The sequence below is a fragment of the Lithobates pipiens genome, unplaced genomic scaffold (assembly GCF_037356315.1).
Source record: "Lithobates pipiens isolate NorthernLeopardFrog02 unplaced genomic scaffold, aLitPip1_a1.2 Scaffold_8, whole genome shotgun sequence".
NCBI classification, from domain to species: Eukaryota; Metazoa; Chordata; class Amphibia; order Anura; family Ranidae; genus Lithobates; species Lithobates pipiens.
This window is the reverse complement of record NW_027507903.1, coordinates 594896177-594921392: the sequence shown is the minus strand read 5'-3', so window position 1 is coordinate 594921392 and position 25216 is coordinate 594896177. Positions and strand designations below refer to the sequence as shown.

Here is a 25216-nt window from a genome sequence, read left to right as displayed (position 1 = left end):
GATAAGTTCACCTTTCAAAAAAAATTATAAATGCACATTTTTTTGCAGGTAAAAAAAAAATGTGCATTTTTTTTTTTAGGGATCCTGCAGAACATTGCACCTGCAACCAGCAGATCATGTGTGCAATGCCAGGCTCCAGAACACTCTCAGGATAGTTGTCTGCCCGTGCCTCATATGGGCACTTAGGATACTTACCATATCCTAAGACAATACAAGCAAGTGGATCCTGAGGAAGCAACTTGTATGCGAAATGTGTTGATCTTCAATGACTTATGGAATATGTATTATATAACTGACTTGATGATTCCTTAGGATATAGCCTTTTAATTGTCTTGTATTTTAATATACAAATAAAGTTGTATTCAAATATAATGAATATTTGTGGCACATGAAAAAAAATATCCATATTCCAGTCCTCCTAGGGATGGGGTGGAAGCTTTTTCTTATATAAATTGTTGTCAATTGGGGGATTGTGCCTTGTATTTGCCTACAGAGGTTTTCCACTTTCATATTTACAATACATAGGTATAAGACATCCCTTGGCATAGGATCAAGGGGTAAAGTATATGCTCCCCACCTCCCCACCGGCTTGATTAAATCATTGTTGGGACCACTGTCAGCCCTATTACTGCACCACTGGGTTGTAAAGATTGAGGGCACAAGGGTTCTCCTCTTGGATCTGCTCTACTCACTTCCTACTTATGGCATAGCAGTACACAACAGAAAGACCAAAAACCTTCAGAGTGGTACAGATATTTGTAAAATTGGCTTTTAGGTCTGAGAGCTTACCTTATTCAGGTCATTAGTATCTGCAGCAAAGCCAGTCATCATTGATATTTGCATAATGGACATGCCAGAGTCCTGGGACTTCAGGTATCTGCAAAGAAACAATGAGTTGAGTGTATGTACAGTATGTGCTTTTCTTACTGTCGACCTATAAATACAATTTAAATTTAAAATTTAATTTAAAAAATTACATATACAGTGCTTTAAAAAATATACATACCCCTTGAAATTTTCCACATTTTGTCATGTTACAGCCAAAAACGTAAATGTATGTTATTGGAATTGTATGTGATAGACCAACACAAAGTGGCACAAAAATTGTGAGGGGAAGGAAAATTATAAATGGTTTTCACCATTTTTTACAAATAAATATCTGAAAAGTGTGGCGTGCATTTGTATTCAGCCCCTTTTACTTTGATACCCCTTACTAAAATCGAGTGGAACCAATTGCCTTTAAAAATCACCTAATTAGTAAATAGAGTAGACCTGTGTGTAATTTTATCTCAGTATAAATACAGCTGTTCTGTGAAGCCCTCAGAGGTTTATTAGAGAACCTTAGTGAACAAAATGCATGTTGAAGGCCAAGGAACACACCAGACAGGTCAGGGATAAAGTTGTGAAGTTTAAAGCAGGATTAGGTTATAAAAAAATATCCCAAGATTTAAACATCTTAGCCCACGTACACACGGTCGGAGATTTTGGCAACCAAATCCGTCGGATTTTGCCCGTCGGATTTAGTCCGACGGATTGTGTCCGAAACTGTTGCATACACACGATCGGGCCAAGTTGGCGAAAAATCCGATCTTTCAGAACGTGATGACGTAATTTCGTTATGATGGGAATACATTCAGGCTAGTAGCCAATAGCTTTGATGTAGGAATTTGATCTGAGCATGCGTGGCACTTGGTCCAATGAAAATGCTCTACACATGATTGGATTAGGTCCATCCGGCCCAGTTGGTCGGGAAATATTTCCAACATGTTGGAAAATTGGGTCGGACAGAGATTCGGACGGAATCAGTCATAATGCATATCACACATAGTCGGATTATCTGAGGACACGGTCCGATAAGACTCATTCCGACAGATTCTCCGACCATGTGTACAAGGGCTTATGGAGCCCTGTTCAATCCATCATCTGAAAATGGAAAGAGTATGGCACAACTACAAACCTACCAAGACATGGCCATCCACCTAAATTGGCAGGCTGGGCAAGGACAGCATTAATCAGTTAAGCAGCCGAAAGGCCCATGGTAACTCTGGAGGAGCTGCAGAGATCCACAACTGGGAGAATCTGTCCACCGGACAACTAATAGTCATGCACACCACAAATCTGGCCTTTATGGAAGAATAGCAAGAAGAAAGCCATTGTTGAAAGAAAGCCATAAGTTCCATTTGCAGTTTGCAAGAAGCCGGGTGAGGGACACAGCAAATATGTGGAAGAAGATGCTCTGGTCAGATGTGACCAAAATTGAACTGTTTGACCTAAGAGCAAAATGCTATGTATGGTGGATAACAAACTGCACATCACCCTGAACACACCATCATTAGCAGGGACAGGAAAGCTGGTCAGAGTTCATGGGAAGATGAATGGAACCAAATACAGGGCAATCTTATGCCGCGTACACACGATCGGACTATCCAGCGGACTTGGTCCAGCAGACCAGAGTCCTCCGGACAATCCGCCCATGTGTGGGCTCTGGCAGACTTTCTGTTCCCAAAAGTCCAGTGGACTTAGAAAGAAGTCTTTACTCAAAATTCAACAATCCGTCGGACTATGGCGGGGGTCCGCTGGACTTTTGAAATTAACGGACATGCCCACACACGGAGTAAAGTGCGTTCATTTTGAACGTGGCTCCAGGTAGACGGAACTAGCGAAGGAAGTCAATGTCGCCACCTCCATTGGCGAGATTGACACCTCGCTAGCCCTGTCTCCTGGTATGGATTTAAAGGGGAACCCCTACGCCGAAAGAACGGTGTGGGGGTCCCCCCAAGGTCCATACCAGACCCTTATCCGAGCATGCAGCCCAGACAGTCAGGAAAGGGGGTGGGGACAAGCGAGCGCCCCCCTCCTGAGCCATACCAGGCCACATGCCCTAAACATGGGGGGGTGCCTTGGGGACGGGGGGCCTGCGGCCCCCTAACCCAACGCACCTTGTTCCCATGTTGGTGAGGACAAGGGCCTCTTCCCGACAACCCTGGCCGTTGGTTGTCAAGGTCTGCGGGCGGGGGGTTTATCAGAATATAGGAGCCCCCTTTAATAAGGGGGCCCCCAGATCCCGGCCCCCCACCCTATGTGAATGAATATGGGGTACGATGTACCTATGCCCATTCACCTGGGGGAAAAAGTGTTAATAAAAAAACACAACAAAGGTTTTTAAAATATTTTATTAGACCGCTCCGGGGATCTTTTTCCATCTTCGGGGGTCTTCTCGCTGGGCTCCTGCGCTATCTTTTGATCTTTTACCGCTAGCTCTTTTACTAGCGGAGGACCGGGCTTTCTCCTTCGTCGCCGCCTCCATCTGGGGCTCTTCTTCCAAATTTGGGGGTCTTCTTCCAACTTCGGGGGTCTTGTCCCGCTCTTCAATTCTTCTTGCCGGGCCTCCGCTATCTTCTTACAGCTCTTTTACTAGTGTTGGCCCGGTCTTGCTGCTGTCAACTTCTTCTTCTCTTCTTCTTATTCCTTCCGATGTTGACACCGCGCTCTCTCCGGCCGTAATGGCAGGGACGCGTTATCTGGCGACTTATATAGGGATACGGGGCGGGGTCACCGGGTGATGTCACATGGTGACCCCGTCCCTTATGATGTCACAGCCCCAGAACCTAGTCCGCCGGAAAAGTCTGGTTGTGTGTGTGTGTGTGCAAGTCCGCTCGTTCAGAAAGTCCGGAGGATCCTCCGCTGCAAAGTCCGATGGGTTGTCCACTGGACTAAGTCCACCGGATAGTCTGATCGTGTGTACGTGGCATTAGAAGAAAACCTGTTAGAGTCTGAGACTGGGGCAGAGTTTCACCTTCCAGTAGGACAACAATCCTAAACATACAGCCGGAGCTGCAATGGAATAGTTTAGATCAAAGCATATTCATGCGTTAGAATGGCCCAGTCAAAGTAAAGACCTAAATCCAATTGAGAAGCTGTGGCAAGAGAATTGCTGTTCAAAGACGCTCTCCATCCAATCTGACAGAGCTTGAGCTATTTTTCAAAGAAGAATGTACAAAAAATTCACTCTCTAGATGTGCAAAGCTGGTAGAGACATCCCCAAAAAGACTTGCAGCTATAATTGCAGTGAAAGGTGGTTCTACAAAGTATTGACTCGGGGGGCGGATTTGAAATGCACGCCACACTTTTCACATATTTATTTGTAAAAAAAAATGTAAAACCATTTATTATTTTCCTTCCACTGTCACAATTATGTTCCATTTTTTGTTTCCGTTTGCGGTATTCCCAGGTTGGTTCCCCCTATTGGCCTTCTACCACCAACAAATGTATTTCAGTGAGTATCTAGATCCTTCTGGGGGATCTATTTGCTCCTTTTGTACCCATTTTAATTATGCTGACTTATGATGATATTTTAATTTTAGAAATATGGCGTGTCTGCTCCTGATAAGTGGTCAAGAACCACGAAACGTGTCGAGCTGTCAGATACCCCCTATCCAATATTCTTGTATATGGAATATTTCTCATCACAGGAATTTTGAGGCCAGAGATCATGCAGGCATTACTGTACAATATGTGGTCATTTACCCAGTCATTGGTGGTCCCTTGGTTTTATCTAGCAATGCTGTTCATATTTAATGATACTATTTGTTATTACCTGTTTTACTTGTGTTGCCATATGACACTAGCAATCTGTATGTCTATCACTGTACCCAGTGCTAATACTTAGTCTAAGTGTCTTGTCAAGTGCTAATATGATTATTTTGGTTACCCTTGTTCATCATATGTGAACTATTAAACTATTTATAATCCACCCATTGTTGTGTTGCAAATCATGAGCTTCATGCAAAGTCCCAACCTCTCCTTTCATGCCCGCTAGCTTTTGCTGGCATGCTCATCTACAAGTCAATTGACAGGGATGGAAATACACGACCTTACCAGGCCGTATATTTCGCTCAAAGTCCCAAATTCCCTCCCCCCTCAATTCTTACATGTTCCATTTTGTGGTGTCCATCTCATAAAATCCCGATAAAATACATTTATGTTTTGGTTATAACATGGCAAAATGTGGAAAATTTCATAGGGTACGAATATTTTTTCAAGGCACTGTGTATGTATATTTTATATATATATATATATATATTTTTTTTATTATATCTTCTCATGTGACAACACTGAATAAATGACACTTTACTACAATGTAAAGTAGTGAGTGTACAGCTTGTATAACAGTGCCAATTTGTTGTCCCCTCAAAATAACTCAACACACAGCCATTAATGTCTAAACCGCTAGCAACAAAAGTGAGTACACCCCTAAGTGAAAATGTCCACATTGGGCCCAGAGTGTCAATATTTTGTGTCCCCATCATTATTTTCCAGCACTGCCTTAACCCTCTTGGGCATGGAGTTCACCAGAGCTTCACAGGTTGCCACTGAAGTCCTCTTCCACCTCTTCATCATGTTATCAAGGAGCTGGTGGATGTTAAAGACCTTGCGCTCCTCCACCTTGTGTTTGAGGATGCCCCACTGCTGCTCAAAAGGGTTTAGGTCTGGAGACATGCTTGGCTAGTCCAACGCCTTTACCGGCAGCTTCTTTAGCAAGGCAGTGGTCGTCTTGGAGCTGTGTTTGAGGTCGTTATCATGTTGGAATATTACCCTGTGGCCCAGTCTCGGAAGGGAGGGGATCATGCTCTGCTTTAGTATGTCACAGTTCATGTTGGCATTCATGGTTCCCTCAGTGAACTGTAGCTCCCCAGTACCGGCAGCACTCATGCAGACCATAACACTCCCACCACCATGCTTGACTGTAGGCTAGACACACTTGTCTTTGTACTCCAGTCCTCACTTGGTTGCTGCCACACACGCTTGACACCATCAGAACCAAATACGTTTATCTTGGTCTCATCAGACCACAGGACATGGTTACAGTAATCCATGTCCTTTGGTCTGCATGTCTTTAGCAAACTGTTTGCGGGCTTTCTTTAGAAGAGGCTTCCTTATAAGATGACAGCCATGCAGACCAATTTGATGCAGTGTGAGGCGTATGGTCTGAGCACTGACAGGCTGACCCCCCAACCCTTCAACCTCTGCAGTAATGCTGGCAGCACTCATAGATCTATTTCCCAAAGACAACATCTGGATATGATGCTGAGCACATGCACTCAACTTCTTTGACCGACCATGGCGAGGCCTGTTCTGAGTGGAACCTGTTCTGTTAAACCGCTGTATGGTCTTGGCCACTGTGCTGCAGCTCAGATTCAGTGTCATGTCAATCTTTTTATAGCCTAGACCATCTTTATGTGGAACAACAATTCTTTTTTTCAGCTCCTCAGAGAGTTCTTTACCATGAGGTGCCATGTTGAATTTCCAGTGACAAGTATGAGACAGTGAGAGTGATAACGCCAAATTTAACACCCCATTCACACCTGAGACCTTGTAACACTAATGAGTCACATGACGACGGCGAGGGAAAATGGCCAATTGGACCCAATTTGGACATTTTCACGTAGGGGTGTACTCATTTTTGTGAGATACTCTGTGTGTGTGTGTGTGTGTGTGTGTGTCCTGGTATTTGAGCGTGCCTACATAGTCCTGTGCCTAAAGGTTCATAGCTGTATATCTGCATTGTGATATCACCTAAGACTTGGTGATGTCTCTATTGTGGTGCTTGCTGTTTTTCTTGCTAGAGAGAAACCTGTACCTGCAGTGAAAGGATCTGCCTTTATGGCTATATGCTTCATACACCTCTCCTGCTGCTTCTTGAATATTCCCTCCACTATTAACCAGATTACTAGTCATCAGGGGGCAGCTTTGACAAAGGAAGCATAGGCCTGTGTCTGCCAGGCCTAAATTGAGCAATCAGAATAATATAATAGGGTTAATTTATATTTATCCTTGTTTATTTCTTTATTAGGTGACCTACCTGGTGCAAATGGTGAGTGAGACAGTAGAAAGAGTTCCCTCCGGTCCCTTGGCTGTACAGGAAATATAAAAATAACCCTTTTTAAAAAACAAAGGAACTGAGTTAAAGTAAACCTGACTTTTTTCTCTCAATGTTTCAGAAATGACAGATGCCAGAGGATCAGAATAACACCCGGGTAACTAGCATCCCACCAGTCCTTGGACTGCCAAGGGCAGCAGCCCCTCAGGCTTTGGAAACCCAGCTCTCCAGTGCTTTAGACTATTTATAACTTTCCAACCCCCCCCCCCGCCACTGGATACTCCTCTCCAGAGATTAGCATGATAAATACTCAGTCTAGCCATCTCCCTCCCTATGATCTGGAAGCTTCTACCAGGGGCAAGGGGAAGCAATCAAACTCCCAGCCTGTGAAACCCTGAACAGACCAGGGCAAATGGTCACTGCTCCATTGATTACAGAAGGTGCCAAAAACAAAATGTACCTAGCATCCTACACTAGGAGGGTGCTACATCCATACAAATGCTATTCTATGCAATGCCATATGGAATATACCATCATGTTATACATTTCTGTAAAGGACTGCAGACCACTAACAATAATAAAGCTGGCCATAGATGGATCAAATGTCAACCAGTTCAATAGGGACCAGTTGAGATTCAATCCATCTATGGGCAGGCTAATTGTCCTTTGATCGCCACACAAAAGGTGTCTCCCGATTTTGAACTTGTAGAGTGGAGAAAAGCTCAGAACCCATATTGGATTTCTATTTCTGTCTGTGTTCTTCTGGAAACTTTTCTTTAACTTCCTGTCTGTCAGCAGGACAGGAAGTGAGGGTAAATCTCTCTAACGTAGTCTCACATAGCAGTAGAAACCCAAACGAGTTTTATCAAAAGCTAGAAAAGTAACTTATTACTTCACATAAAGCTTAATATAATACAAAAAGCATCTAGAATGTGAGTTACAGCAACATATGCTACTAGGTAAATATTACAATCATAACTAGTAATTAAAAATATGTTTCATTGTTCCTTTAAGATAAATACATACCTAAAGGTTCGTCTTGGACCGTCAAAGACAGATCAAAATTCTTACATTGTTTCTCTTTCTCCGTCTCAATAGCATAATACACAGAAAATGCCTGTTCAGAAACGGGATATAAATAACAATTTTCTTATTGTACGCCATCTTATAATGGGATAACATATATGTTAGTTTTATTTAATATAGTTAATTATACTTAATTGAAGCAAAATATATATGCTATAAGACACAAGAGACCAGACTGGGCTCAAAAGGAACGTCAGGCTATTTTGTGCTTCACGATTGATTTCCTCCGGTGGCGCCCTCTCAAAGAAAGATCCTTAATACAGTTGCCCACACTATCCCACTCATTTGCTCTACAGGATCGATTGTGTTCTAGTTCTTTGTTGACCTCTACCTTTACCCCTCTAGCCCATATATTTCATAACCCTTATTTTCCTCCCAATATGAACATTAGGGCATTCAGCTGGTGGGCAGATAAGGACCTATATCACATCAGTCACTTTTTTACTCCCTGCAGCCCTTTCACTCTCTCCCATTGTTCCTCGGTCCTCCAACAGAACTGTTCAGTTTTTATCAAATAGCCCATTTTTTGCAGTCAATATGGCCCTCAGGGGATCCTCCTGCCCTAACAACATATGAGCAATGGTGCACTAAAGATCTGGGCTCTAGAGGGGGTATTTCTAGACATGTGCATAGCGAAAAAATAAATAAATTTCGATTTGTTAATCTAGTTATTTTAGTTTAGTTAAATTCGGTTGATTCGTTCAATTCGTTTTTCGGAATTCGTATTTGGAATTTTCCAATTTTCTTAGAGTTTACTGATTCTTTTCGATTCGAAACGATCAAATCAATAAATGTTCGAATCGGTTGAAGCAAAAATGTTATATTGTTTTCAATTCGAATGCACAAGTGAGCAAACAAAGGAAAAAATTGTGTAGAATAATACTTGGTTATGTGTTTTACTTCAAATGACGGTTTGGGAGTAGGCAGTTACATTTAAAAAAATACAATGTAAAATTGACAAGGGACACCAACATAGTTGTATATTTGATCTTAAAAACTACGGGATAATGGTGTTGTGGTAACTTGCCCAAATAAAAAAAAAAAGCACAATAATATTCTTGATATCACTAGAAAAATAAAGCCTTTGAAAATTTGTTTGCAATAACTCCATCAGTATCATCAGCAAAGCAGCTTTATTGTTATACCATTAAAGAAGAAGAGAATTGGAGACTTCATAATTTGCCAAGTCATGAATGTTAATTCTCCATTACAAAAGCTAGTCTACAAGATCGACCGCTTCTGGCTCATCCTTGCTTCCGAGCATGCGTGTTTGTACTTTGGACTTTTGTCCAGCGGAGTTGAGTACACATGATCCAAAAGTCTGACAACACACATTTTTTCCACGGAAAATGTTAAAACCTGTAATCTAACATTTGTCCATGGAAAACCCGACAACAATTGTCTGATGGAGCGTACAAATGGTCGCATTTTCTGGCAACAGCCTGTCATCACACATTTGCCACGGAAAATCAGATCGTGTGTACGCGGCTTTAGACTGACTTTACATAAGTGACTAACAAATTAAAAAACGGCTCCAGCTAACAATTTTAAACAGTAAAGGCCTCATACACATGATATGAAAATCGGATGGTAAAATTTATACAACGAGCTGTCTGACGATTTTGGGACCATTAGTACGGTGCTTTCGACAGCTGATTTAGCTTTTTTCGTCAGACAAAAGCTGGATGGGCAGATTAAAAAAAAAGACTACAAAATTTTTGTCAGATGTGAACTCAACGTCCGATTTTAATTTCATTAGTACGGTTTTCGTACGAAAAAAAAAATCTTAATAGCAAGACTATACATGCTCAGAAACAAACGTTTCTGAGGGTTGGGTTTTGTGGGTTGTCCCCAGAAAAGGAATAGACAGGAAATTGTCCAATTGGGACACTAGTTCTGGTGACCTGGGAGTCCCCAAGAGATTCCCTTCATTAGCAAGAATTTCTTCTCACTTCCTGTTTTGGCTATGGGACAGGAAGTGAAGATAAATCTCCTCAATGGGACAAAGATGGCAAAAATAAACCTTAAGGGGTTATAACCCTCCCTTACTCTATCCAAAATGGCTTTAATTCTATATTAAGGAATGGTAGGCTGTAATATATAAATTTTTTGTTTGCTTCGTTTTTACGACTTTAAGTTTTATCATTACATGGATTAACTGCATACAGGAAAATACAGTATGTTTTGTGATTATGGACCCATTGAATATGACTCAAGTTATTGACCACTTACCGACAATGACCCTTGCCCTTTTCCTGTTGCAGTGACCACAAAGTCTCCGCCCATCTGAGTCTGTAACAAGATACATTTCCGTCAATTAGAAGATTGCAGAGAAACATGTTTACAGAGTTTGTTACATTTAACCAAAACGTGTCATATTCATGCATCTACATTTCTGTATTGTGGTAGTATCTATCTATCTATCTACGGTGGGGGTATAATTATTGGAACCAATCCCCTGTATGGCTCTCCCTGCAGCAGCTGAAAGCTGGCTTCTTCTCCTCTTCCTCCAGTTGGCTCAGCAGCTGCAGAGAGAGCCATACAAAGGATAAATTCTAGTAATTGCTCCCCCCCTTTTTTTTTTTCAAGCTTTATTGGACCATTTTTTATGATACACTAAGTCACATATGAAAATCTAACATCACAAATTCCCATTTGGAGCCAGTTTGTCGTTCCATTTTAGTGCATAGACCTGTGCATCCCCATACTTTCAACCATTAGGCCTCGTACATATGGACGCTTTGAAAAACAAGCTGTAAAGCTAGTATAGACGCCAGGAAAAAAGCGGCATTAAAAGCGCAATTTTATCCACGTTTTGCATTGGCATCAATGTGCATTTAGCTTTCAGCTGCGTTTCTCTGCCTCTATTCAAAATCAATGGTTCCCAATGGGAGCCCATTGATTTGAATTGAAGTCAAGATAATACGACTTGTGGTGCGACTTGTGTGCTGAGAATCTTAAAGGGGAACCAATCAAAATGTAAAAAAAAAATTTTTCATGTGGTTCTGCCCAAGACCTATGGATCTTTTTTTTTTTTTTTATTTCTATGCCAACTCAGTAAAACCAGTGATAACCGAGTAACACCAGGTCCTCTCATCCGCTGATTGCTCAGATTACCTCTCATCGCTTTACATCATGGTGGCAGTTTTTTTTTTTTTTTTTATATATATATATAATATGCCATATCCAATCAGCTCTAATGGCTTAATATGTTCTCTCATTGATCTAATCTACGCCTCCCTAACCCGAAGATCCCCCCCACCTCCCGCCCACTATTACCCCACCACCTCCCCTTACCCTACCTAGTAGATCATTTTTTTAGCTTATCAGTTAATCGTGTCTATACCCGTTTAAACCTATGCCCTTAATCCTTCTGAGGTACTCCAACTCCTTTTAAATTCTTGCCAGCTTTTCCATTTCTCAAGAGTATGTTTGTTGCTCCTACCCGCCAGGCTGTCCTCTAGGCATTCCATCTTATATATCCCTTCTATGGCATCCACCCACTCCCATATCAGAGGCGCCTCGGACTCTTGCCATTTTTTTGGGATTTTTTTGGGATTCAAGGACCCCCTATACCATGAAACAGAACTACCCAGGGGTCTGCGATTACCACAGAACTGGTTATGGTTTAAATATGCAATAGGATCTGGTTCCAATAGATCTTGATCTTCGGGCACCCCCACCATATGTGAGCCATAGTACCTGTTCCCCACATCCACGTCAGCATTCCCCTGACGTGTCTGATTGAAATTTACTATTTCTATCTGGGGTGTAGTACCACCTCGACAAGCATTTGTAACTCATCTCTGCGGTTTTAGAGTCTATGGCTGAGCTATGGACCAATTTAAATATTTTACCTAACGTTACATTGTCCTTTTGTGAGCCTAGTTCCCTTTCCCATTTTTTAACGAATGGAGGTACTCCCAACTCTCCCGCCGACAGCAACAACTTATACCACCTAGAAACTATCCCCTTGGAGTTCTTTGTTATACATAATTGTTCCAATGGGGTCAATTCATCAGCCGCCCTAATCGGCTGCGGGAGTTTTTTTATAAAGCGGGAGAGCTGGCAGTATCTCCACTCGTCTATCACCATTATGTCTGTTTTTTGTTTTATTTCGTGAAAAGGTGCTATACCACCTTCCCTAATTACATCTTTAAGCTGTGCTTCCTCCTTTACCCAGTTGCCTCCTATCTCCTTGCAACCTGGCAAAAAATATTTATTATCCTTTAGTGCCATGAGAGGTGAATTATATTTTCCGTTAACATGCTTATATACCATATCCCATATTCGAAAAGTATTACGTGTTAAATTGTTTCCTATCCAGGGCTTCTGCCTCTTGTGTGGGGGATTCCATATTTGTTTACCTAATTGTGCTCCACCACTTTCGTGCTAGAATTTTACCCACTTTTTTTCTTTATTGTCTCTTTTGGTCCATTCGCTCACCCTAGACAGAACCACCGCTTTATAGTACATCTGAATGTCTGGAATCGCCAGCCCACCTCTATCTTTTGGTTGTCTCAAGCTAGCAAAGTCTATTCTGGATTTTTTGTGCTTCCATATGAATTTATTTAGTACTGATTTAAGTTTAGCGAAATATGCATTAGACAGCGCTATCGGTAGCATTTGAAATCGGTATAGGATTTTTGGAAATATTATCATCTTCACTATGTTTATTCACCCCAACCATGATACCGACCTTTTACTACATCTCTTAGGCCGCGTACACACGCGGGGACTGTTCGCTCAACTTTGTTCGTCAAACAGTTTCAGCGGACAGTCCGCTCAAAATTAGCATGGACGGACTTGCCCACACACGACGAACGAACAGTCCGCTGAAACCGTGCGCGATGACGTGAACGGCACGTACGACGGGACTAGAAAACGACGTCCTATACACTGCAATGCAACCTTCGGCGTGTAAATTCTTTCTGAGCATGCGCGAGACTTAGTTTGACGAACAAGCCTACACACGAGGGGACTGTCCGCTGAAACAAAGTTTCAGCGGACAGTTTTTCGGAAATTCCGAAAAACTTTGTTCAGCAGACTGTCCGCTGAAACTGTCCGCTGAAGCCCACACACGAGCGGACTGTCCGCCGAAACACTGTTCAGTGGACAAAGTTGAGCGAACAGTCCCCGCGTGTGTATGCGGCCTTACACTCCGCCTGAATTTCATTCAGTAGCGGTATGTAATTGATGCGGTAGAGTCTCTTCTCAGAATTAGCCAATTTTATGCCCAAGTATTTAAGCTCCTTTCGCCACGGGAAACTCCAATTCTGCTGAATTAGTTGCGCCTCAGCCTTATTGGTATTTATGTTTAATATTTCAGATTTTAATCGATTTATTTTAAAATTGGACAGTTCTCCGTATTTTTCTAGTATCCTTATTAAGTTTGGGACAGACCGTTTAGGATTGCATATATAAAATAGTATGTCGTCTGCGAAGGCAGATAGCTTTTGTTCCTCCTTCCCAATTTTTACCCCCATTATATCCGGGCTATCTCGGATTGATGCGAGGAGGGGTTCCATTGACATCACGAACAGAAGGGGCGACAGGGGACATCCCTGTCTTGTCCCCCGTTTCAGTTCGAATTTAGCAGACTCTTGTCCGTTGACTTTTACCCGCGCTGTGGGTTGGTTATATAGAACTCTCACCCTCTGTATTATTTTCGGGCCTATTCCCATCTCGGCCATTGTTTGGAACATAAACCCCCAGTCCACTCTGTCGAAGGCCTTCTGTGCGTCCGTAGACAGAAGCAGACTGGGGGTCTCCCTCCGTCGCATCTGTTGGAGCAGAAGAAGGGTTCTTAAACCATTATCTCTCCCTTCCCGTCCTGGTACGAACCCCACCTGGTCTGGGTGAACCAGGCTCTTCATCAAATCCCTTATCCGTTCTGCTAAGATCTTGGCATATAGTTTCGTGTCTGTGTTGAGTAACGAAATTGGCCTATAGCTAGTGCATTGTGTTGGATCTTTCCCATCTTTATAAATTTGTGTGATTGTGGCCAATAAGCCCTCACTACTCATACTATATTTCTCACCCAACCCGTTAAAGTAATGACATATTTTTGGTGTTAAGATTTCTCTATATGTTTTATAATAGAGTGTTGTGAAACCGTCCGGTCCAGGAGATTTTCCCGGAGCTGATTTTGTCAAAGCCTTATTAATTTCTTCGACCGAGATTGGCCGATCAAGAGTCTCTCTTTCCAGCGTACTGATTTTGGGTAATCTAATTTTTTTTAGGAAAGCCGCAATGTTCTTCTCGCGCGCCTCACCCTGTACTCTCTGTTCTCTGTCTGAGTAGGTCTCTTCAAAATATTTCCTAAAAGTTTCCGCGATTGCTTTCGTTGAAAATGCCATATTACCATTTTTGTTCATAATTTTACCAATAAAATTTTTTGTTTTTTCTTTTTGTACCATCTTAGCAAGATATTTACCCGTTTTATCCCCCCAAAGGTAACGTTCTCGGGCTCGACCATTAAAGACCCTCCTGGTTTCTTGTTCCAGCAGACCCCTTAATTCCTCTCGGGTATTAACTAATTTTTTGTATATTATGTCCTTTTGGGGCTGACTTTTTTTGTGCTCTTGTTCTAAGTTGTATATCTCCTCCATTAATCTTTTAGTTTTCATGGCTCTCATTTTTTTTTTGGACCCTACTGCAATCAGTATTCCTCTTATATAGGCTTTATGTGCCTCCCACACTATTTGACCTGCAGTTTCCGGAATATCATTCAATGCAAAATAATGTTCGATTTCTCTGCCAATCCTAACTCTGTCCTCTTCATCATATAGCAGATCTTCGTTGATCCGCCATGTCGAGGATCTTATCTCGTTGCTTGAATTATTTATTTTGATCTTAACGGGGGCGTGGTCTGAGAGGGTAGTTGCTTCTATGCTAGCTTCAATCATCTGATCTAGTAGCCCATGGTCTATAAAAATATAATCAATACGGGAGTATGTCGCATGTACCGGGGAGTAGAACGAGTAATCTCAGCTCTTTGGGTTCATGACTCGCCAGGCATCTACCAACTGGCTAATATATAATTTTTGCTGAATGTTTCTTAGCTGATCGTTTCTCATCCTCTGTGTCCCGTACGTGCTATCTAGTCCCGGATTGAGACAAAAATTAATATCTCCTAGCATTATCACATATCCCTTCTTGAACTTGGTTAACTTAGTTAGTATCGTCTTTAAAAACCCAATGGGATTGGCATTAGGGGCATAGATATTAACTATTGTGCAATCCATCTCATCTAGTGTACCCTTCAGGAACAAATACCTCCCTTCCACATCACTCATCCTATCCACTAATTGAAACTTCATTTTTTTTTAAAACCCTATCGCAACCCCTCTACTCCTTGTAGATATTGTGTCACTGTAGTACCAGATAGGGAAGTTCTTCAAGTATAATCTAATATTTGATGTCAGGGAGATATGTGTCTCCTGAAGTGCCACCACATCTGCCTCATATCGCTTTAGCTCTGCCAGGATCTTATGCCTCTTGGTCGGGGTATTCAATCCCTTTACATTATATGTTAGGAAGTTTATGCCACTCATTTAGCAATTGGCTACCTAATTCCCTGGCACCTCCCTTCTCTTACTCGGGTAATAATGTTATGATTTTTATATGATCTACTTTTCCTTCCTATCCCTCCCTCCTCCGCACCCGATCCCCTCCCTTTTGCCCTCCTACTCATCACTTCCCCCGCCTCCCCCCTTCCTCCCTCACCCCTTTCCCCTACCTCCCCCCTCCCTGCGGCCAAGCCTCGGCCCTTGTTTGGTGGATGATTGTATAAACCCATACCATCCTCCAAACGACTTATTCTGAGGGTCTGAGGCTCCTTGACCTGCGCCTCCTCCCTCCCTCCCCTATTTAGGAGGCATAAGAGGGTGCATTGCCTACATCCCCCATCTTCCTTCCGTCACCTCCATCAGCAACCCTCCTCCTCCTCTCCCCCCCTACTCCCCCCCGATCATGTTCTGGATCATGATTCCTCCAGATTGTAATAGACCCGTCGTCTCTCCTGCCCAACCTGGGAGTTCCGGCATGCTCAGATCTAGTCTATTACAAAAATCTGCCAGTTCTTCCGGATATCTCAGCTTCGCTGTTTGGCCGTTTTTGAAACCTATTAGACATGCTGGGAAGCCCCAACTGTATTTCACATTACGCGCGCCCATCTCTGCCAGCAGCGGCTTCAAGAGCCGTCTTCTCGCTAGGGTCGCGAATGATAGGTCTGAGAAGATTTGTATATCCCTTCCCTTATACTGCAGTGTCGTCTTCCCTCTGAGCTTTCTCCAGAGTGTTGCTTTTTCCTCAAAGTAAGTAAATCTTACGATAATGTCTCTGGGTCTCTCTGTGTCAGGTTGGCACATTTTGCCTATCCTGTGAATCCTATCAATTTTTGGGGGGCCTTCCCTCCCGTCTCCCCAACAGACGGAGAATATGCTTTCAAATACCCTCCTCAAATCTTCTCCTTTCTCCTCGAGGACAGATCGAATCCGTAAGTTTTTCCTTCTACTTTGGTTCTCCTGGTCTTCCAGTTTATACCAAATCTCCCTCTGCCCTCGTAGTACTATTTCTACTTGCTCCTTAATATTGCTTACTTCCTGGGATTGTTGCTCAATGCGATTCTCCGTGGCCTCTACTCTCTCTAGCAGACTACCAAGATCCTCTCGGAGCCCCCGGATATCCGCTTTAATTGCGTTTTCGAGTCTCAACAGTATCTCCTGCATTTCTCCTTTTGTAGGAGGAAGATCTATTACCCTTGACTCATCCGCTTTGCTGTTGTTCATATCACTATCTAGCACCATATCCTCTCTCAGATGCGGGGCAGTATCCTCTTTATGTTTTCCTAGTCCTTTCCTCTGTTCTTGGTCAAGCTGCTGTTTCTTGCCTGTTCCTATGTTTTTGGGGCTTCCTCCTTGCGTTAAATATTGTTGGATGGTAGTGTCTAAACTTTTCTCTTTAGAGGTCCGCGAAGTTCCGCTTTTAGCGGCTTTATTGGCCGCTTTACTCATGGTGTCTAATACGATCGTTTCCCTCTTTCTTATTCTTCCTCTATCTTCTTCTCCTTGCCCCGCCTTCTCCTCCCTTCTTCTCTTCTCTTCCCTGGCTCCCCTCTTTTAATCGAGCTTTATATGTCCACTTAATAATGTTCTGCCCGGGTTTTTGAAAATATGGTGTCCGATTTATAATTAGGTGAAGAATGTTTATAAATCTTAAAGTGATGCTGTAGCTAGTCCGGCAAAACTCTCTCCATTTACTTTTTCCTCAGTTAGAACCGGATTAACAAACACCCTGGGCTCCTGTATATTAAGGTACCTTACAGCCCCACACTCTCTACAGGTAACATTATAGAATAGGCTTATATAACCATAGACATCTTTGGTAAGGGGACACCATTTACCTTTGTGTGGAAGGTCTACTTAGCTAGCCCTTAATATATTACGATCGGTGTTACAATTGTCATGTTAAGGGTTGTAGTTAGCATGCATTTCAGACCCCACATAACATGCAGAACACCTAGGGGAAAAAGAGACACAGGAAAGAAGAGGGGTCCCAGTTCGTTTAGTTGAAGCAAGCCCGGATATATCCAATGTAACCTGTCGTTAATCCTGATTCCTATTCGCTGTGGAAAAAGACATATACTCATACATGTGGATTTCTGACAGCTGGCCCCAAATAGCTTTTCATGCTTTTCCTGTTTACACCGGGTTGGTACAGGCCTATTGCAGGATATATCACGTTTGGGTTAAATCATACTTTATAGGTGAGAGACATATCTATGAGTGGAAACCCTTAGCAGAGAGGAAAAATCACTGCCTCATACCACTGGAGCCTGAAAGTTTGTTCATATTACCTCACAGGCAGCATAAAACTGTTATAATGCTCATCTCGGAAGACAGTGATTTTTTCAACACCTTAGACTTACAGGGGCCGTCTTATCCCCATGCCCAGCTGAACAGTCGGCAGACAGATAAATTCTATAGCTCTAGCAAATACAATACCGTCCTTTACTGTCTTCTTGAGCACCCTGCTGCTCTCAGATCTCTTGGGCTCCTGTAGGCTCTCAGGGGTTTCATCCAGGGTCCCTGCTAATGCGGAGGGGAGGTGTAGGAGGGGGGCCGAGGGATCAACCGGCGGCACTTTGTTTCAACGATCCGTTTCCAATGGAGGAGGAGGAGCGAGTGATGCGGCATTAGTGGCGTGCTTTAGCGGGTGGGGGCTCGTGTTTGCTCCGACCGAAGCCGCCCGCTTCCCTTGGAGAGGACGCGGCGTCCATCCCCAACCCTCTGCACGTCTCTTGGCAGCGCAGGTCAGCCCCCCCCTCAGGCGCGCGCAGCGTCCTCACGTCCTGCGCCCGCCCATCGCTCGTGATGTTTGAGACCTATGGATCTTAAGGGGAACTACCAGACCCTTATCAAAACACGCAGCCCAGCAGGTCAGGAAAGGGGTGTCATGGTTATGCAATAGAGTTTGTCTGCTTACCTGTTTCCATGTGTTCATCTCTAGAGACCAGCCGACCCTCACCTGACTGCTTTTGTAATCCATCCTATGGCATGACTCCACCCTAGCTCCTATCAGAGAACTCTATATTAACCTGTGCACTGCAGGCCAACCCTGCTGATCAACCATTGTGTATTCCTTGGTGTGTTTAGCTTCCTGTTACCTGCCGTGTGCTCTTCTGTTGTTCAGTTACTGACTTTGGCGTGTCCTTGACTATCCCTTTTTGCCTGTGATCCTGACCTATTGGCGTGTCCCTGACTATTCCTGTCTGCTTGTGGCCCCCCGACCTTGGATTTATCCCTCACTATCCCTATCCTCCTGTTGCCTACTGTGGGTGCGAGCTGGGGGGCCCTGGGGGTCGCGACCTGGAGCCAGTTGCAGCCAAGTCCATCCTCACCACTAGAGGCTCTGGTGAACACCTGCTGGCTCTTAGACTCCGCGCCCCAGGGAATCTTATGCTCTAACCTCGGTGGGATCTGTCTCCGTCCGCAGCAGTCAGCCTTAGGGTCCACAACCTTGTGGTGCACTCCTGATCCCTACGGTGTGCATCTGTCAGCTCGCCTCAAGGTGACCTGACAAGGGGCAGACGAGCAAGAGCCCTTCCACCTCCTGGACCATATCAGGCCACATGCCCTCAACTTGGGGGAGTGGGTGCCCCACCCCAAAGCACCTTGTCCCCATGTTGATGAGGACAAGGGCCTTCCCGTTGGTTGTCGGGGTCTGCGGGCAGGGGTTATTTGGAATCTGGAAGCCCCCTTTAACAAGGGAGCCCCCAGATCCTAGCCCCCCCAGCCAAGGTGAATGAGTATAGGTGTAAAAAACGTCCGTGTGTATGAGGTTTTAAAATAAATAGCAAAGGAAGAAAGAAGTGGAAAAAAAGAGAAAAAAAGGAGAGAAAGCAAAAGCAAAAAAAAGAAGAAAGGTGGGGGGCCTTCCTTATGGGCTCCCTTTATGGTTCCCTATATCCATATTTGGTGTATAAGTATTGTATATATGTATATGTGGGTTGGGGCACCATTAAGAATGAAAGACATGGCACATCTGATACGTGTTAGTATGAATTTTAGTAACAGGTGTTGAAATCTTTGGTTAGACCCCAAATCTCTCCTTTGGCCTCCCATGCTTTTAATCAGACACATATCGGCCTGCTTTCCTGGCTGCTATTGGCCAGGTTAACAAAGAGAAGGAACCAGAAGTGGCCACATACTCGTTGCTTCCTGTTTCTGTGGTTACATAGAGAAAAAACAACGTTAGTTCCTTTCTCTCTGTTCTGTGCAGCCATCGTTGCTAGTTGCATCGCTCCCGGGCTCCGCGATCAGATGGTAGAGCCCAGGAGAGGCGGTGGTGGAACCTGAGGTGTTACCCCTTTCAGCCACCAGCAGAAGTGATCAAGTGGCTATTTAGCCACTTGAATATATCCTGCTTGCAAGGGAATCGTTGGCTTAAAATGTTTTTACATGGGACGATGCCTGTAGGTGCACGCATCATCCAGGTATAACCACTCCATGGACTACCATAGTTAATGGACTCTCATAAAGTGTTATCTTATATAACCTAGCAACATGGGAGCAAAGTTATCTTTCCTTCTCTACTTTGAGTACACTGTCAATGAAATTCCTATTACGTGTTTGGGCCAGCACTACCCAACATTCAGGCCTCACCTGATCTGAGCGGGCATTTAGAGCATTCTGGTTATTCAGACGAATTTTTGTGCCTGCTGATCTGCCAGGAAGTTTGAAGAAGACATCCATTTCCAGTTCTTTGCGTGTTGGAGCGTCCTGGTAGTATTTAGCGATGGACTCAAAAATCATGATTGTACTCTACAATGGAAACATAAAAATAAAGTCATTGTACAAACCAATTCATGGGTCAATGGGCTATTAGTATCAGTATATTGTGTTGACTAGGGATGAGCTTTGAGTTCGAGTCGAACTTATGTCCGATTCGAACATTGCCTGTTCGCCTGTTCAGCGAACAGTGAACAATTTGGGCTGTTCGCGGCAAATTCGAAAAGCCGAAACATCCTGTACAAGTCTATGGGAGAAATCTAAAGTCCTAATTTTAAAGGCTAATATGCAAGTTACTGTCCTAAAAAGTGTTTGGGGACCTGGGTCCTGCCCCAGGGGACATGGATCAATGCAAAAAAAAGTTTTAAAAACTGCAGTTTTTTCAGGAGCAGTGATTTTAATAATGATTAAAGTGAAACAATAACAGTGTAATATTCCTTTAAATTTTGTACCTGGGGGGTGTCTATAGTATGCCTGTGAAGGGGCGCATGTTTCCCGTGCTTAGAACTGTCCCTGCACAAAGTGTCATTTCTGCAGGAAAAAAAGTCTTTTAAAATCACTTTCAATTGTCGGCTCCCGTAATACAGAGAACACTCAATGAGTGTTCTCTGTATTATGGAGCACAATTCATTCATTGATAAAAAAAAAGCATGGGGGTTCCCCAAATTCAATTACCAGGCCCTTCAGGTCTGGTATGGATATTAAGGGGAACCCCGTGTCAAATTATAAAAAAAAATTGACGTGGGGTCCCCCTAAAAATCTATACCAGACCCTTTATCCGAGCACGCAACCTGGAAGGCTGCAGGAAAAGAGGGGGGGAACAGAGAGCACCCCCCCTCCTGAACCGTACCAGGCCACATGCCCTCAACATTGGGAGGATGCTTTGGGGGTCCGTGACCCCTCAAAGCACCATGTCCCCATATTGATGTGGAGAAGGGCCTCATCCCCACAACCCTAGCCGGTGGTTGTGGGGGTCTGCGGGTGGGAGGCTTATCAGAATCTGGAAGCCCCCTTTAACAAGGGGACCCCCAGATCCCCCCCTGTTTGAAATGTTAAGGGGGTACAAAAGTACTCCTACCATTTCACAAAGAAAGTGTAAAAATGGTTAAATAAGACAAACACACTTTTGAAAAATTCCTTTATTAAAAATAAAAAAAGATTCCAGCGGTGGCAATCCACTCTTGCTATCCAGCGATGGATGATCATCTCTCCGGGGTTCAGAGATGGCTGATCTGATCCAGCGACGGGTGGTTTTCAGTCCAGCTCTGTCCATACATGCATCCGTCTTCTGTCTCCACTGCGAGGATCCCAGCGCTGACGTTTCTTATATGAGGAGGGTGGGGCCACCCGTCACCTGACCCCCCCCTCTGACGCTGGTGAGGGAAGCCGTGGGGTTCCCCAGTAATGTATGGGTGACCCCGCCCCCTCTGATGTAACGCAGGTTGCAGTGTTGTGGCACCAGCAAGCAGTGCCTAAGGCCCAATTTTTCAGCCCCTGTTTAACAGGGGCATGTAATTACAATTCTTGATAATATTTAAAAGCAGGGTCCATTCCTGTGCCCACCAAGAGTAACTGTGAGGATTTATAGTGTTGTGGCACCAGCACCACCACCACAACCCCCAAAGGCCCAATTTTTCTACCACTGTTCAACAATGGCATGTAATTACAATTCTTGATATAATCGTTCACAGCAGGGCACTCCAGCGCCCACCAAGAGTCACTTTGAGGGCTTACAATGTTGTGGCAACACCAACACCTTGTTCCGCCATTTCTGCAGAGCATATAGGGCAGGCCCCTACTTTCAAACATCCACCTTACAAACGTCTCCTAAGGAGACAACAGGAAGTGAGATGAAAAAAGAAGGACGGCCAAAAAAATTATACAGGGGTGATAACCCTTCCAATGTTTTCCAAAAAGCTTAAAAATAGATTTTTTGACTGGAGCTACACTTTCAAAATGTACCAGTTCAATATTACAAACAGATTCTACTTAACACAACAAACCTACACAGTCCCTGTCTTGTTTGCACTGCCTGTATACTGCTGTTCTGAGTATATAGGGCCTGGGGGCCCCACGCCTTTCCTTTTTTTTACATTTGGGTACAGGGTTCCCCTTAATATCTGTACAAGACCCAAAGGGGCTGGTAATGGGCGGGGGCTACACATGCCATTTTTCTCAATGATTTTCATCCATATTGTAACCAGATATTACATTAAAACCGCAAGCAGTTTTAAATGACTTTTTTCTGTTAAATGTCATTTTGTGCAGGGACTGTTCTAAACACGGGAAACACGTGCCACTTCACAGGCATACTATAGACACCCCCCAGGCACGATATTTAAAGGAATATTTCACTTTATTTTGTTCACTTTAACCGTCATTAAAATCAGTGCTCCCGAAAAAACTGCCATTTTTAAAAACAATTTTGGCATTGACCCATATCCCCTGAGGCAGGAGCCAGCTCCCCAAACCCTTTTTAGGACAATATCTTGCATATTAGCCATTAAAATTAGCACTTTTTATTTCGAACGTTCGAGTCCCATAGACTTCAATGGGGTTCTAAAGTTTGCACAAATTTTCAGTCCGTTCGAAAGTTCTGGTGCGAACCGAACCGGGGGGTGTTCGGCTCATCCCTAGTGTTGAGTTATTTTGAGGAGACAGCAAATTTACACTGTTATACAAGCTGTAAACTCACTACTTTACATTGTAGCAAAGTGTAATTTCTTCAGTGTTGTCTCATGAATAGATATAATAAAATATTTACAAAAATGTGAGGGCGTGTATTCACTTTTATGAGATACTGTATATTCTTTTAATTTTTGCTTTACTGCCTATTGCTTACAACAATTCATGTACACTTGATTTAGTTGCTATGTTACTCTCTTTTTAGCTTCAACATTCAGAAATGAGGCCAACAAAAGCAACATTTTAGGAATGCATAGTTAAAATGTTAAGTTGGCCATATATGGTTCAAATCTCAGCCGATTCAGCAAGGACTGACTGAGGTTTGAACAATCTATGGGCATTCTATTGTACTCGAGTCTATATATTGGTCAACTTGGGTAAAACCAGCATGTCAGATTTCCAACATTCAATCATTGCCAGCGACTATAGCCACTAGCAATAATCATTGTGTTCTAGATGGGGTGGCTCCCCCACCAGGAGAACACAGTAGCTCAGCGGGAGGGATTCTGTGTCGATGGGGGAATTGAGCGATTTTCTTTCCTGCAAAGAAAGTTGCATCATCTATGGCTTGCCTTATGCTAGACAGGATTACCACCAGAAGAACATACCTGTGTTGATCCCCACACTTCCCCATGGAATCTCTGCTCTGTGAGCCATCGGACTACTGGTGCAGACTTGTCAAACTCTTCCATCCTGACAAGAGCGAGGAGTGCATAGGATGTAGCCTCCAGTGATAGTTGGTGGGAGCCAGGTTCCTCCCAGTGATTGTTATCTAGAAGAGAAGTTTTGTGGTAATTAAGCATGAACAAGAAAATGTTAAGGGGCATCTCCAGCAACAGGGGATTCCTCATACCGTGACCCCTGGGCTGTTTTTTGCTCATGGGCAACCCATTGCTTTATTGGAATCATACATAAGTGTTTGTGCTCATTGGCAACTTTGGTAAGATTCTTGGGAAACATTTCTACAGGATTTGGAGGCAGTGTTTGAACTATGAATTGGATCGTATGCACCTGCTTTAATCTCCGAGACACCCATGTGAATGTGTCCTTAGCCAGAGGAAATCGAAGCCTGCCATTGCTAACTATAATGAACAATGCAATAATAAAACTGCAATTGGAACAATTACTACCAGCTCACTGTCAAGGGTGGCCACTGCTACCAAATTTTCCTGGAAAAAAACCCCCCAAAGCAAACAAAGGTATAGACACCCAGGTCCACAGAAGAAATTGTTTAAAATGACTCACGTAGCTTTTTTTAACAAAAGTGTATGGCAGCCAGCATTTCTGGTGAGACGCCATTTCACAGGGGAGCAGTGGATGATTTTGGAGCACTGTACTGGATCACCTCTTCATTTTTAATGTCACCATCAAATTTTGTGCACATCTTTGCACCGAACTATTGCGTTTTCACAAGTTTATATTGCTGATCCTATCATGGGACTGTGCATCAAAATCTATATTTTTCACTACATTGGTTTTTTATTGTTGATTTCCATCCACAAGATTAGACATATATATATATATATATATATATATATATATATATATATATATATATATATATATATATATATATATATATATATATATATATATTTCACTTTAGCATTTATTCACTTTTAAAACTTTTCTGGACTTTATTTCAATGTGCTGTCCATTTATAACACAGTTATCTCATCTCATTGCTGCTCATTTACTTTTGACGCTACACGCTTTTTCTTAAGATTATTTATATGTTTGGTACAGTATATTACTTATCTGTGTCAGCTGCTGCCCCACCACAGCACAGAGAAACACATTTTTTTATTTAAAATATTAATAATAGTAATGATACCCTTCACCTTACCTATTAAAATAGACAGCATTGTCTACTAGTTCACATGGACTTTCACCGTGATGCCAGGACAAAAGTCCATGTGAACTAGACAACGCTGTCTATTTTAATTGTTGAGGTGATTGTTACTATTAATAATTAATTATACTGTTAAGCTTTGTTTAGATCTGCAGTTGGGGGGCGTGGCAAAAATGCATGGTTGAGCCGTATTTCTGTTGCCCACCAACTGCCCCTTCTTAAGCTGCAATATGCATGGCGGTGATGCTTCGCGACATGGCAAAGTTCACCCGACAGTTAGCGAGCAAGCGTGCTAAACACTACACAGTCTAGCAAAGGGGGTAGAGTATGTAGGTGGGGTGCAGCATGGTGCATCAGCAATAACACACAAAGTCCAAATGGGATGTAAAGAACTTGTATTGAAGTAATGCAAAGACAGTT

General features: G+C 43.2%; 1 protein-coding gene across 1 annotated transcript in view; it reads right to left on the bottom strand.

Moving 5' to 3' along the window:
- Positions 1 to 25216, bottom strand: part of LOC143961248 (venom factor-like) — a 205025-nt gene that overhangs the window by 29156 nt on the left and 150653 nt on the right. The window contains exons 29-34 of the mRNA XM_077470483.1: positions 23553 to 23716; positions 20134 to 20292; positions 10199 to 10258; positions 7907 to 7997; positions 6863 to 6914; positions 790 to 877 (exon numbers count right to left, since the gene is read on the bottom strand). Of these exons, the coding sequence (XP_077326609.1) occupies positions 790 to 877; positions 6863 to 6914; positions 7907 to 7997; positions 10199 to 10258; positions 20134 to 20292; positions 23553 to 23716 (614 nt within the window). The remainder of the gene's footprint in view (positions 1 to 789; positions 878 to 6862; positions 6915 to 7906; positions 7998 to 10198; positions 10259 to 20133; positions 20293 to 23552; positions 23717 to 25216) is intronic.